This window comes from Saccoglossus kowalevskii, chromosome 6 (genome assembly GCF_978046115.1).
Source record: "Saccoglossus kowalevskii chromosome 6, keSacKowa6.1, whole genome shotgun sequence".
In the NCBI taxonomy this organism is placed as follows: Eukaryota; Metazoa; Hemichordata; class Enteropneusta; family Harrimaniidae; genus Saccoglossus; species Saccoglossus kowalevskii.
The window spans coordinates 14541925-14556230 of record NC_140646.1 but is presented as its reverse complement, the minus strand read 5'-3'; the positions used below and the strand labels follow the sequence as shown (position 1 = coordinate 14556230).

Sequence of the window (14306 nt, the reverse complement as noted above, 5' to 3'; positions counted from 1 at the left end):
CATGAAATTCAAACACGCGCTGCGCGACGATCACCGCCCTTTAAGACCCTGGACTTACAATCTCAGACGAAATCATGTAGAGAGGGGGAGGGTTATTTTCGTTCAACGTAATTGCAATATTTTTTTTTTCGTAGAACGTAAATTGAAAAAAATAAATTCCGTAATTCTGTAATCACAGGCTAGACGTACAACGTAATCAATCAAATATTTTTTTTTTGTACACTGTAAAAATGTGTAATTTGTCTCGGTACGTACAAGAATTTACATCCAAATAAAAAAAAAACTCTTGTAAAGAATAATCCAGGAAAATTACATTTTCGAAACTGTAAAACGACTAGATGACACAATTCAATGTAAAATTCAATTTTCACTGTAAACTGTAAAACCATTTTTTTCTCTTGTAAATTGACAAAGCCCTTGTTATTTCCCGTAAAACTGTACCAGCTACCCCCTTGTCCCTCTCATGTACGTTTTATCAGGGGTTCGATTCTTTCAGCAAATCCGGTACATTTATGCTCAGAGAACTACAAAGTTCTGCCGTAGAGGGCCTCTTGCAAAGGCCATGCTCCTACGAAATCAGAAGGTCAAATTTATTATAATTCATGATGCCTATGTGTAACCGATGGTTTATTTTCACAGCATTTGTGGCGATCATTGTGGCGATTTTACTCATTATAGCGGCATATTCGTCAGCGCAGAGGAGGGCAACAATTGTGAAACTACAGTTGGTCATCATCGCTGAAAGCCTCTTATTTCTAGGAGCTAACTTTGTCTGGAAACAGTTAGTGGATGTACTTGATCCAACAAAATCGAAATCTAATGGATCGATCTGTGATTTTATATTCTTGTTGTGGCGTGCAGTTGTCTTTCTGTTTCTCGTATTAGCTCAATGCAGTATAATATTAGGTGAATTTATTATTGGAAACGAGCCGTATTGGCTAGTCTTCTTGAGTTACGTCTGTTTAGGAACATTTGTAATTCTGATAAGTGTGTTGATGCCTGTGTTAACAATCGAATTCTGCATAAATGGAGTACTTGGATCAGGGCGCCCGCTACGTCAAGTTAATCAATTCATGAAAGTCACGGGAGTGATATTAATAACTATATTGCTGACATACAGTGGTGTAGAAACAGCAGCTGAAGGCCCTTGGCAGAAAGAAGTAGACATCCATGTTAACAAACTACCTCAGTCAATGGATGGTTTCAAGGTGGCCCAGTTATCAGATATCCATCTCGGCCCTACAGTGGGCCAATCACAGTTGAGAAAAGCAGTAGATATAGCGAATGATTTTAACCCAGGTGACAGTGAAAAATAAATTACATGATTTTTATAAAATATTATTAAATCTGCAAATAAATTATTTCTCAACGTCCGACCGTTTTCGTAACTTTAAATATCAACTGAATCAATACAAAAATTTAATAATTTACAAAGCGGGAATCCCACTTTAAGACAACACTCCAAGTTTATGAGGTGGATTGAGAGAAGATTTCACAAGTATGAATACATAAAAAAACTAAATGAATGAATTTATACATAATAAAATCAACTTTATTTGAATTTTACTGCCTCTCTGGTAGATTTGGTGGTAATCACTGGTGATCTTGTTGATTCGAACGTAGACAGCCTCAAAACCGTCATCGAACCTATCAAATACCTGAAATCTAAACATGGGATCTACTTTGTTACTGGTAAGCACATATAGTCTAAACATGGTGTATATTTTGTGACTGGTAAGTAACTACAATATAAACATGACGTCCATTTTGTGATTCGTAAGACCCCACAATCTAAACATGGCGTATATTTTGTGACTGATAAGTCCCTATAATCTAAACATGGCGAACATACAAACAGAAAGATAACATTTCATTTGGCACTGAATTATTTATAGAATGTATTATCTATGATAAAAATACAATGTCTAACACAGCATCAACGCAACATAAAAATATTTTAGAGTTAGTTATAAAACTTGGTTCCAAACTTATTTGTCGAATCTCGTATCGCCTGTAATTTCGGTCACTTACAATCATGGTGAACATTATTGTCCCCGAGGAAGTTTGTAACTAGGCAGATTGTTTTGACCACAAATAGTCTTTATTTGTGTACAGATTCATATTTTACACTTATGTTTGTGACGTTGGAGATTCGAATTACGCATTCCCAACTACTGTCATTATAAGAGTACACTCACCAAACTCTATTTCAAGCTCTCTTTTTGGAGCATTCCGACATGAGTGCTTCTGCTTACAGTGACGAGGCGCATTTACTGAGTTTGAATCTCAAGTTTCATGTCTATATGTTTGATTATGTGCATGTAATTTCGATTTTAATAGGAAACATAATTTTGACAATAAGACTCAAATATAGTATTTCGAGATTCGAAATACTCAAAGGGTCTCATTGTCGCCCCGTCATGGGATTTGTTTCAGTGGCAATGATTTCAGTGACCCATTTTTGTCGTGATATTTACTGATCAATATCTCATTTATCAATAATTATTATTTTGTTCATATTGCCATAATTTTGTGAACTTCGTGTAAACAAATAATTTGACAGTTTCACACGTGTTGTATACGCTGCATAGGACCAATGCTAAAGACACCACTGCTCGTATCGTCGACTGTGGAGCTTTACTATATTTCGCAATATCAGTGATTTATAAGTAAACCACTTTTTAGCTCCGCTGTCGACTTTGTCAAGCGGAGCTTATCATATGAGTTATTGTCCGTCGTCGTCCATCTTTGTAACTTTGGCAGACCTCTCTTAGATTTGTTCTCTAATTTTGATAAATATTTTTGTCATTTTGGTAAAAAGTTATATTTTTGACTTCTTGTGAAAAAGTCCGATTGCCTTAATATTATATTTATATAGGTACTAGAGGTGAACCTCTCTCAGATTTGTTCATTTCGCGATGATATCTTCAATTCTCTAATTTGATGAATATATTTGTCATTTTTTTTCAAAAAGTTATATTTTCGACTTTTTGTTGAAAATCGCAAGTCTGTTTGCTTTAGTATTATACATATAGGTACTTCAGGTGGACCTCTCTCAGATTTCGTGATGATATCCTCAATTCGCTAATTTTGATGAATATTTTTGTCATTTTTGGTAAACAGTGATATTTTCGACTTCTTGTTGAAAATTGCAAGTCCATGCGATTGATTTTATTTTATACATATAGGTAGTAGTGCATGTGGACTTCTCTCTGAATTGTTCATTTTCTAGTGATATCTTCAATTCTTTAATGGAAATGTGCTTTATACTCAGCCGAGAATTGCTTGTATTTCCATAAACATGATGTATTTCAGGTAACCATGAATACCATACTGGTGATGTGGATAATTGGTTTGTTCACTTAAAATCACTGGGTATCAGTCCGCTTCATAATGACAGGGTGGAAATACACAACCAAGACAATCCAGACGACTGGTTCTACCTGGCTGGCATTGATGATAAATTTGCAAATGATATAAAGTAAGAATACTACTACAAACACTACGATAACGACTTTCCGTTTTCGACATTGTGAAATTCTTTCGTTTTTTGGGAGAACAAAAAAAAACCAAAAAACTAATTTTGACCGAAATTTATATTTGGAAAAAATAATACCAAAATGTATTCCCTATGCACCCATAAATAGTTTTCATGATTATCGATTACACAAGAATAATACAGAAATTATAAAAATTGCTATATTCTCTATATTTTGCCTTATATTTGTCTTGAATTGTGACTGAAAGCAGCTGAATCAAATTACAAACTATGTAGTGTGTTCAACGACTCATGTTTGAACTGCAACAATAACTAATAAATATGATTTTACTTGGTAAAAATACTTTATTTTTCTGCATAAAAACGAAAAAATTTCACAATGTCGAAAACGCAATATATTTACCACACTGTTCTACAATTTGACATTGTAACAAATGTTATTGTCAGTCAACATGATTAGATCAAGTACAAATCATTTCATGAACCTCATGCGTCTGACGTCATTTCTCGTTCTCACTGTCGCCATGTTTGATTTTTCCGTGTCGCAAAAATGGTCATTTGGAGGTGAAAATTTAAATTATTATTTCAGTACTGTTTATTACAATTTTTTCTCCATTTCTTAACACTACAGTACACTAATAGTAGTAGGTTAACTTGAATACCTCAAAAAAGACGATGATATAATTATTTGAACATTGACTGTTTAACTGATTATGTTCGATACAAACATTTACCCAGCACAAATGTTATCATCGATTTGGAGGGTATAACCGGGACGATAAGCGGATATAAGTCCTCCCTAGGTAAAAATAGCATATTTGGCGGAAGGCTTTTCTCCGCGCAGATTTTTGTTCGAATCTACCGTCCCCTCCTATTGTTTTTAACGGCAAACTCTTAAATATTCACTAAAAGTTCTAAGATAAAAGTCCCTATATTGTGATTATTTGCATAAAATAAACAATAAATAAACAATTGCCCCATACAAACTTGCATTATTTATGTCAACGATCATTTATTCAAGGTACACTGGTCATGGCATGGATTTAGATAAAACGTTGGAAAATACAGATTATAACCATGCTATCATTCTACTGGCTCACCAACCAAAAGCAGCGTATACAGCACTAGAATCGCAGTATGATGTCAGTCTAGTTCTATCAGGTATAATTTAAAATAGGTAATCAAATAACTGTTTGGTTGATGTGAAGAATGATGGTTTATGTGAGTGCATACACATATAATAATATTTGATGAATATGCCAATGAATTTATATAAGAAATTGTGTCATTAAATATATGAATTCGTCGTCTCGAATATATTAAATATCAATCAGAAACTAAATTAGTCACTGTTTATAAATAGTCACACGACTATCATGATTTATATTTCAGTCAGTTTGACAGTGGTTGTCATGACATATACTGATAAAGGTTAATGACAAGACCAGATGGCGAGCTGGTCGAAATCAACCAAAAACATCTTATGACTCTGCAGTTTTTAAGATACAAGACAGTAGCTGTAATTCTAAACCAATGTTGTTTGCGAGTTTAAAAAAGGTAGTATCTTGGTGGAATGTTAGTGCGAGATTATTACCCCATCAATATTAGTTAGTGTTGACAATGTATAGAAATGTTTTCTCTAGACAGCTTGACGAGTAATTAATTGATTATGATGTGTAAAACTTTCATGTGATTGGTTGTTTGTTGGAAGGCAAGGCCTTGGAGTCTCTTATACTGATTGTAATTGGTTAAGGGGTGACAAGAAAAAAAGATGGATTTAATGCTGTCTCGGGTGAAAACCAGGGACTTGGCAGGGAATCGTTTTGGGAACATGAACGAAGCTTGTGTGTGTCTTTTGTCAGCCTAGCGTGGAAACGACCGAATCCCGGTTACCTAAGTGAAAGGTTTTAACCATCAAATATACCTATCACACGACTTTCGTCAGTGGGTGGGTGTGAGTATAAAAAATGTTTGATCATCGATTCTTGACAAAATGTTCTCATTTCCCAAAATGTTCTAAATTTTTAGAACAAAATTATTTAATAGTAGTTTCAAACGACAAAGTCAAGAAATTTGTTTCTATGGCAACACGTTTGGAGATTCACTGATTTAGTCGCCGTGCAGAGCAAATTTGTTATGTAAACAATGTGTTTTATACATGTTGTATTCGTCACACGGGATTGTTTTATACATGTTGTATTCGTCACACGGGATTGTGTTTTATACATGTTGTATTCGTCACACGGGATTGTGTTTTATACATGTTGTATTCGTCACACGGGATTGTGTTTTATACATGTTGTATTCGTCACGGGATTGTGTTTTATACATGTTGTATTCGTCACACGGGATTGTGTTTTATACATGTTGTATTCGTCACACGGGATTGTGTTTTATACATGTTGTATTCGTCACACGGGATTGTGTTTTATACATGTTGTATTCGTCACACGGGATTGTGTTTTATACATGTTGTATTCGTCACGGGATTGTGTTTTATACATGGTGTATTCGTCACACGGGATTGTGTTTTATACATGTTGTATTCGTCACACGGGATTGTGTTTTATACATGTTGTATTCGTCACACGGGATTGTGTTTTATACATGTTGTATTCGTCACACGGGATTGTGTTTTATACATGGTGTATTCGTCACACGGGATTGTGTTTTATACATGTTGTATTCGTCACACGGGATTGTGTTTTATACATGTTGTATTCGTCACACGGGATTGTGTTTTATACATGTTGTATTCGTCACACGGGATTGTGTTTTATACATGTTGTATTCGTCACACGGGATTGTTTTATACATGTTGTATTCGTCACACGGGATTGTGTTTTATACATGTTGTATTCGTCACACGGGATTGTGTTTTATACATGTTGTATTCGTCACACGGGATTGTGTTTTATACATGTTGTATTCGTCACACGGGATTGTTTTATACATGTTGTGTTCGTCACACGGGATTGTGTTTTATACATGTTGTGTTCGTCACACGGGATTGTGTTTTATACATGTTGTATTCGTCACACGGGATTGTTTTATACATGTTGTATTCGTCACACGGGATTGTGTTTTATACATGTTGTATTCGTCACACGGGATTGTGTTTTATACATGTTGTATTCGTCACACGGGATTGTTTTATACATGTTGTATTCGTCACACGGGATTGTGTTTTATACATGTTGTATTCGTCACACGGGATTGTGTTTTATACATGTTGTATTCGTCACACGGGATTGTTTTATACATGTTGTATTCGTCACACGGGATTGTGTTTTATACATGTTGTATTCGTCACACGGGATTGTGTTTTATACATGTTGTGTTCGTCACACGGGATTGTTTTATACATGGTGTATTCGTCACACGGGATTGTGTTTTATACATGTTGTGTTCGTCACACGGGATTGTTTTATACATGTTGTATTCGTCACACGGGATTGTGTTTTATACATGTTGTATTCGTCACACGGGATTGTGTTTTATACATGTTGTATTCGTCACACGGGATTGTGTTTTATACATGTTGTATTCGTCACACGGGATTGTGTTTTATACATGTTGTATTCGTCACACGGGATTGTGTTTTATACATGTTGTATTCGTCACACGGGATTGTTTTATACATGTTGTATTCGTCACACGGGATTGTGTTTTATACATGTTGTATTCGTCACACGGGATTGTGTTTTATACATGTTGTATTCGTCACGGGATTGTGTTTTATACATGTTGTATTCGTCACACGGGATTGTGTTTTATACATGTTGTATTCGTCACACGGGATTGTGTTTTATACATGTTGTGTTCGTCACACGGGATTGTTTTATACATGTTGTATTCGTCACGGGATTGTGTTTTATACATGTTGTATTCGTCACACGGGATTGTGTTTTATACATGTTGTATTCGTCACACGGGATTGTTTTATACATGTTGTATTCGTCACACGGGATTGTGTTTTATACATGTTGTATTCGTCACACGGGATTGTGTTTTATACATGTTGTGTTCGTCACACGGGATTGTGTTTTATACATGTTGTATTCGTCACACGGGATTGTGTTTTATACATGTTGTGTTCGTCACACGGGATTGTGTTTTATACATGTTGTATTCGTCACACGGGATTGTGTTTTCTCTCTGATTTGAACTCAGCACACTAAAATACGTTTCACTCAGTCAAACCTGACTTCATCACAATGCAATGTGTTTATTTATAACCAGCATTAGTTTTTCATTATTCACAGGTCATACCCATGCTGGTCATATTTTACCTTTTATGTTAGGAGTGTATCTAATGAATCCATACTTTGCTGGTTTGTACCAACACAGTGATAATAGCTACGTATACGTTTCATCAGGGACATACTACTGGGGAATGCCGATGAGATTGGCGTCAACACCGGAAGTGACGTATATAACATTGAAAGCTGCGTAACTGCGAGAATATGAAAAGACGATTCATCTGGCGAAAAGATTATCATATAATCTATTACCACCTATAGATATTTATAGTTTGAATTAAATACGGATATTATTATTTTTATGGATAACACGTGATATCCAAAATAAAGGTGTACTCAGAAAATACGACGGAAGAAGAAAGAAGAAGCATACTTACTGAGAACGCATTTTAGTGAACAAATCCAACTCACTTGTAACATAGATATCATTTTTTTTATCTACAAAACAGTAAAAAGGGAATCATTGTTAGCCCATAGTTTGTATTGTGACAATATTACGTATTATTCTGAGAAATTAGAAATGAAATATTATATACATTACACATAATAAATAACATACGTTAGCAAAGGCATGTTGAAATGTATAAACCCAATTGTTTTCTTTCGAAATCATTCAAATTTAAATCCAAATGAGACGATTGGACTGGCTCGGCGACTCCGCATATAGTGCCCACATGTAAATTGGAACGCGTTAGAACAATCACGTCACTAAAAGAGCCGTTTAAGTCTTGAAATTATAATGTACATGTCTTTGTTAACTTCAGTGTATAAGGGGGGCATTGATTATTTAAAAATATCACGCATTCAATGTGTATGTACTGTTATCAAACTATTTGTGCGTATGTAATCTATTATGTAGATTGTCGACAGTTCTCGGATCTAATAAAGAGTCACTTATTTTCAAACGGCGTAGGCGTTATAACGAAATGCCGAAGGCATATTTCAAGCGAGGGCCGTAAAGCCAGAGAGACTGTTATAGCATGTAAACGCCCTCATGCGGCATTACGTGGAAATTATCCGGTGACGTTCCTGTTGAGACTTGTCACACAGTCTATCTATTATGTATCTACCTTTTTCCCAGTTTTAATTTGAATAACATTAATGCTTGTTGCAATATATGGTTAAGAATGAGCGAAAAATATATTATTTTGACTGAAAATTGCATAATTTTGATGAGAAAACAACATTCTAATTGTCTGTGGATTTAAATAAACAATTTGCATATGTAATTTGGTATGTTTTACTTTAATTTTGATAGCGAACATAACAGTATTCATTCGTTGTGGTAACAAGCACGTAAGTGTGGATATATCTCATACGTATACGTTCTTACTTTACACGAACTACGATAAGTATTCAGGCAACGTTCTCGACTTTGCATGCAGTAATGCGCACGCTGCACGTAAATTTACCAATTCTGCACGTAATCCCAGGCGTGTAACGTAACTTTACTTACGTAGTTTTAAGTACTTTTCAAGTAACATTCTCGACTTTGCATGTAGCATTACGTGCATTACACGTTAATGACAATAACAATTTAGACAATACAAAAAACCTCCTATAAGTACAATATGACCGATAGCTGAATAGAACATAATGCTCTAAAGGGAGAGTTAATATGGTCAACATTTACAACTAAAATTATTTCTGCATTTAAAGCGGTAATAGCTGTGATTTTGAACATTTTGTGTTTAAATATAACTATAGTAAACTAATTTTGATGAAAGTGTTGAAAAGGCGTGCAAAGATGTCACGGTAAAGCGATCGAAAAGTACTGGTTCAAATTTGTACTAGTATATAAATAAAATAATGTTGTTTAGACTGTTGGAGTAAGTATATATCAGTATACTGTATTTGCTCTATTAGTAGCGCATGTGCAAATTACATAAGTGTTTTACGATCATAATCATATTTTTACAGTTTATACTGTAAAACCATTTATTTTCATTGACATTTAATTTAACTATTTTGATGTTTTGAGCATATTCACTGCGTTTTAATTTCACAAATTTGTCAAGGAAACGGTGAGTTTTATTGTTATTTTACATGTTCATGTAGATTTAATTTAGCGTATTTTATTTATCAGCGAAAATAGCGAAATTAAAACCCAGTGAACAATTAATGCATTTACAGCGGGCGCTTCCAATAGAGCAAATACGATATTATGTATTGCCAGCCATTGGTTCTGTGTTTATTGAAAAGTCAATACTGCATTTCGTTTTCAACTTTTTTAGCAGGCAACAGCCCTTTATGCATGTTTATGTTAATCCCTTTGCCCTGTGAAGATATGTATAATTCAAGCATCGTACTATCAAAGATATAAAATATTGTTTGTTTATTACAATAAAATCTCTGATAATTGTTACTCCACAATTATTGTTACTATTACACTGAAGATTATTACTACTTTGAAGAATCTGGAATTACAACTTTTTCGGAAAATATTGCTTTGTATTTACAACAGTTTATTTACAACTGTATATAGTCAAAACTCTTTAAATAATATACCCTACTGTTTTAAAGAAATGTCCTTTGTAAAATATAAGAATGATCCTTTTACTTGGCGGTGTTAGCAAAACAAAACTTGGTCCTGCTAATGAATGGAAAAATACATGAATTATGTTGGCAAGTCAAAGAAATTATTAAGAAAACAACGTCACGGGTAATTTTGAGTTTATGAATGTAATCTTCAAAGCAAGGACATACCTGGCGAGGTTGATAGATGGACGAGGACTATGTCATTCATGACTTACTGTTAATTGTTTTTATTAAAATAATGTGCATTTGGTATGTTTTATTTTCCCAACAGTTTAAATAAAAAAATGGTTTCGCTTATTTGAGAATTGTCGAAAATATCATTTATTTTTTTTTTCAAAAAAAACACACAACTACGATCTTTCCATCATCCGTATTTATGGTAAATTGAAAAATTGTATATAAAACTTGCACTTGCCATTCCAGGGGGTACTGATCCGCATTTTTTTCGGATATTAAAACATGCACTATATGTACCATAGGTTATGTGATGCAGACTATCATTCAACTGTGACAACAGATAGGTGAGTTTGTTAGATAATACAGTATTTAAAATGTCAGTATTTCAATTCAAATGTGGTGTCAAATAGTAACAACTGGAATTCCAATGCTAAATTTATATATATTCATATACCGGTAGTACATGCCGGTACATGTGTGGGGCGCGATACGTTGCGGTTATGGAAATGTAACGAAATATAGTATGCAAAATTATCTGCTACACAATCAGCACCAATCACCACAGAAGAACGACTTAATGAAAACTCAGAATTTATTCACTAACGGAAAATCCGCTGGAAATCCGGAGACTTTCAACTCGATATCAACGATATAACACAAATTGTAAGAATGATACAGAATTGGCAGTATGCCCTTGATATACATCGATAAACTCTTGACCGTGTAAGAAAATTAGTGGGAAAACTTCTAATTGGATGAATATACAAATTTAAACAAAAGAACACACTGCGGTGGTTTCTACCACGTTCACATTCATGTCGTCGTCTCACTTCAGAATCCGTATTTTGCAATAATGTATAAGTCAGAATACAGTATTATTGAACTTGTATAAAACGAAATGAATAAAGCGATTAACAAATATTGCATGTTTCAATTACAATGCTTCACAGATAAATGATTCAGAAATTACTCCGACATACTGGCCGCCCACGATGTAATGGGTCAAATTGATACATCATCTATGATTAGAAATTATTGTCTCGTATAAAAGTTATCAAAAGTTGTAATGTTCATAACACATATACAAAATACACAGTCTGGCTCAGAATGTGATTACAACAGACTTTTGGCAAAATCCTTGATCTTGTCACGTGCTGCTACGACAGCCTTCCTCAGGTTGGATGCATCAATTTTCCCAGACCCATATGCATACAAGTTGTGTCATAGTCAGAGGTCAATGGACTCTGTTGTTGTGTTGGAGCGTCATCAGTATGTGGGTAGGGAATGCTATGGTCACACAGTGTCTGCTTGTCTGATCTAGTTAATGGTTTGTTTACATTGTTAATGGATGTAGTGGTATTTGTATCAAAGTCAGGTATGTTGTTGTTAACTGCTCCATCAATGTCAGAAATAGGTAGAAGTGTGTTTTCAGTATTTGTAACATTAGAATGCATGTTGTATGTGATTTGTGGCCAATCTGCAGTATTTGCCAGGAAATCAGGACCATTCCACCACTTTCTGCTGGACTTCAGCTCTTTCGTTGATATTCCTCTAGTCAGTAGGTCAGCCGGGTTCTGCTTTGTAGGCACGTATCTGTAACTTTGGTTAAACTCATTTATCTCCTTGGTTCTGTTTCGGATGAAAACAGGTTGTGGTTTGTCACTTGCGATCCATGACAGAGCTATCTGACTGTCACTCCATAATGTACACGAATCAATGTTCAGTTTTGGCTTCAAATGATTGTAAACAAATTTGCATAGTCTTGTACCAATCAAGCATGCTAAAAGTTCAAGTCGAGGCAAGGTGATCTCTGTGGTGGGTGATACACGGTTCTTAGAAGCAACTATACCAGTTTCTCCAGTTTCCATACATCGAATATATATCACAGCTCCATATGCAGATGTACTGGCATCAGCAAATGAGTGTAGTTGATAGGTTTGCTTGTTTACATCCATGGAGTTTCCACCAAAATAACTTCTATTTATAGTAATGTCAGTCAGGTGATGCAGTTCACTAGCAATACCTTTCCACTTAGTAAGGTAAGTATCATCAAGAGGTGTATCCCATTCAATTTTGGATCGCCAAATAGATTGAATAAACAATTTTGCCTGAATGTGAACTGGTGACAGCAAACCAATGGGGTCATAAATGCTGGCTGTGGCACTTACAACATCTCTCTTCGTAAGTAATTGATTCAAAGGTGGCATATCTACGTGTTTATATGAAAGTACATCAGTCTCAGTATTCCATCTCATACCAAGTATTCCCACTTCTACATCTTCAGAATGTTTGTTGTCGCTCGTGGCAATCTCTCTTAGTGTGTTGTCATTGGTTGACCAACTTCTCAAATTGAAACCACCTGACGTCATCATTTCATTTGCATGTGTATAGTAATCAATAGCCTCATTGGTGTTGTTAACACCAGAAATGACATCGTCAACATAAATATTGTTTTGTAAATCCCTGGCAATGGCCGAAGTGTTGTAAGTATCCAAATGAGCTCTTACAACAGCATTAAGAATAAAGGGGGAGGGTGTCGCCCCAAAAAGAACAGATTTAAACTGATATGTATCGAACTCACTCTCTGTATCGCCTGAATCTGAGAGCCACAAAAACTTGGTGAATTTCCTCTCCTCAGGTTCTAGTTTCACCTGTAGGAAAGCTTTTTCTATGTCGCTAGTGATAGCAACAGGGTTCGAACGAAATTTAATCAATATGGATGTCAAGTCATTCAACATGGGAGGGCCTTTATCCAGGCAGTCGTTAATGACTGATCGATTGATACAGGGTGAGCCAAGTTTAGATGACGTAAATATGGCAAATCAAGTAAGTCAGGTGTCACATGGTGAGTCAGATTGTTAGATATGTCAGGTATAACAAGAGGTTCTATAGATACAATGTCACCAGTCAGGGTATGCATATGGATCTCACCTTTAAATAGTGTTCTTGAGTACTTGTCCTGATGACCCAATGTTGATAGGTTGACAGTCTCTCGATGGGTGGGCTTCATGCTGATTTTCTCTGCAAATCTGGTAGTAGCGAATGACCTTGTAGCCCCTTCATCAAATAATACATTGGCATGAATAATGTTCCCATCTTTGGCAGTAACAGAAACCACGGCTGTCTTTAATAGGACAGGTCCGGTAGGTTGGCGAAATTGTGAAGTTGAAAGATGAACGCGTGTGTCATTTGCGCGTGTAGTGGTTAATCCATTTGCCGAATGTTCATTGCTCTGTGCTTGCGTTGTGTTTCTGTCGCTGGCTGGAGTGCTCACACACATATTTGAGCTGGTTTGCCGTGCTGGGCGATCATTGAAATGAAGCGAAGAATGGTGTTTCCGTCCGCAATGTTTACAACTAAATTTCGAAGTGCAGTTGCTTACCAAGTGATTTGCAAGGCAGTTGTAGCATAATTTGTCCCTCTTCACTATGTCAAGTCTCTTTTTTGGATCGGTGATTGTTGTGCAATCACTGGGGTTATGTAAACCTTTGCAAAATAAGCATTGTCTCACTGCATGTCGTTGTTTACGATACCCAGAAGTAGGCGCGTGAAAAGCGGTTATTGAGAGTCGTGACATTTGACCCCCAAGAGTCTGACCTTCATTGTTGACATCTGTCAGGCCCGCCTGTAAAGCATGTATTTCGACAGTAATAGCTTTTCTCAGGTCGACAATATTCCAGGCTTTGTTGCCATGGATTCTAGCAATTTGTGTGCAAATGTTATTAGGCAACTTACGTAGTATCATGGAACTATATAGTTCCATGGTAGTATCATGGGAACTAGTAGCTCGCCGTACGTGGATTCATCTTTTCCCAGGGCTTGCAGTCCGC

The 14306-nt window shown here is 35.6% G+C and overlaps 1 protein-coding gene across 1 annotated transcript; it reads left to right on the top strand.

Moving 5' to 3' along the window:
- Window positions 1–605: 605 nt before the first annotated feature.
- Window positions 606–8666, top strand: LOC100369719 (transmembrane protein with metallophosphoesterase domain-like). The gene is made up of 5 exons (XM_002736151.3): window positions 606–1299; window positions 1582–1692; window positions 3316–3481; window positions 4521–4660; window positions 7765–8666. Exons 1-5 carry the CDS (start codon window positions 606–608, stop codon window positions 7953–7955), a joined length of 1302 nt encoding a protein of 433 aa, XP_002736197.1. The 3' UTR covers window positions 7956–8666.
- Window positions 8667–14306: the final 5640 nt, after the last annotated feature.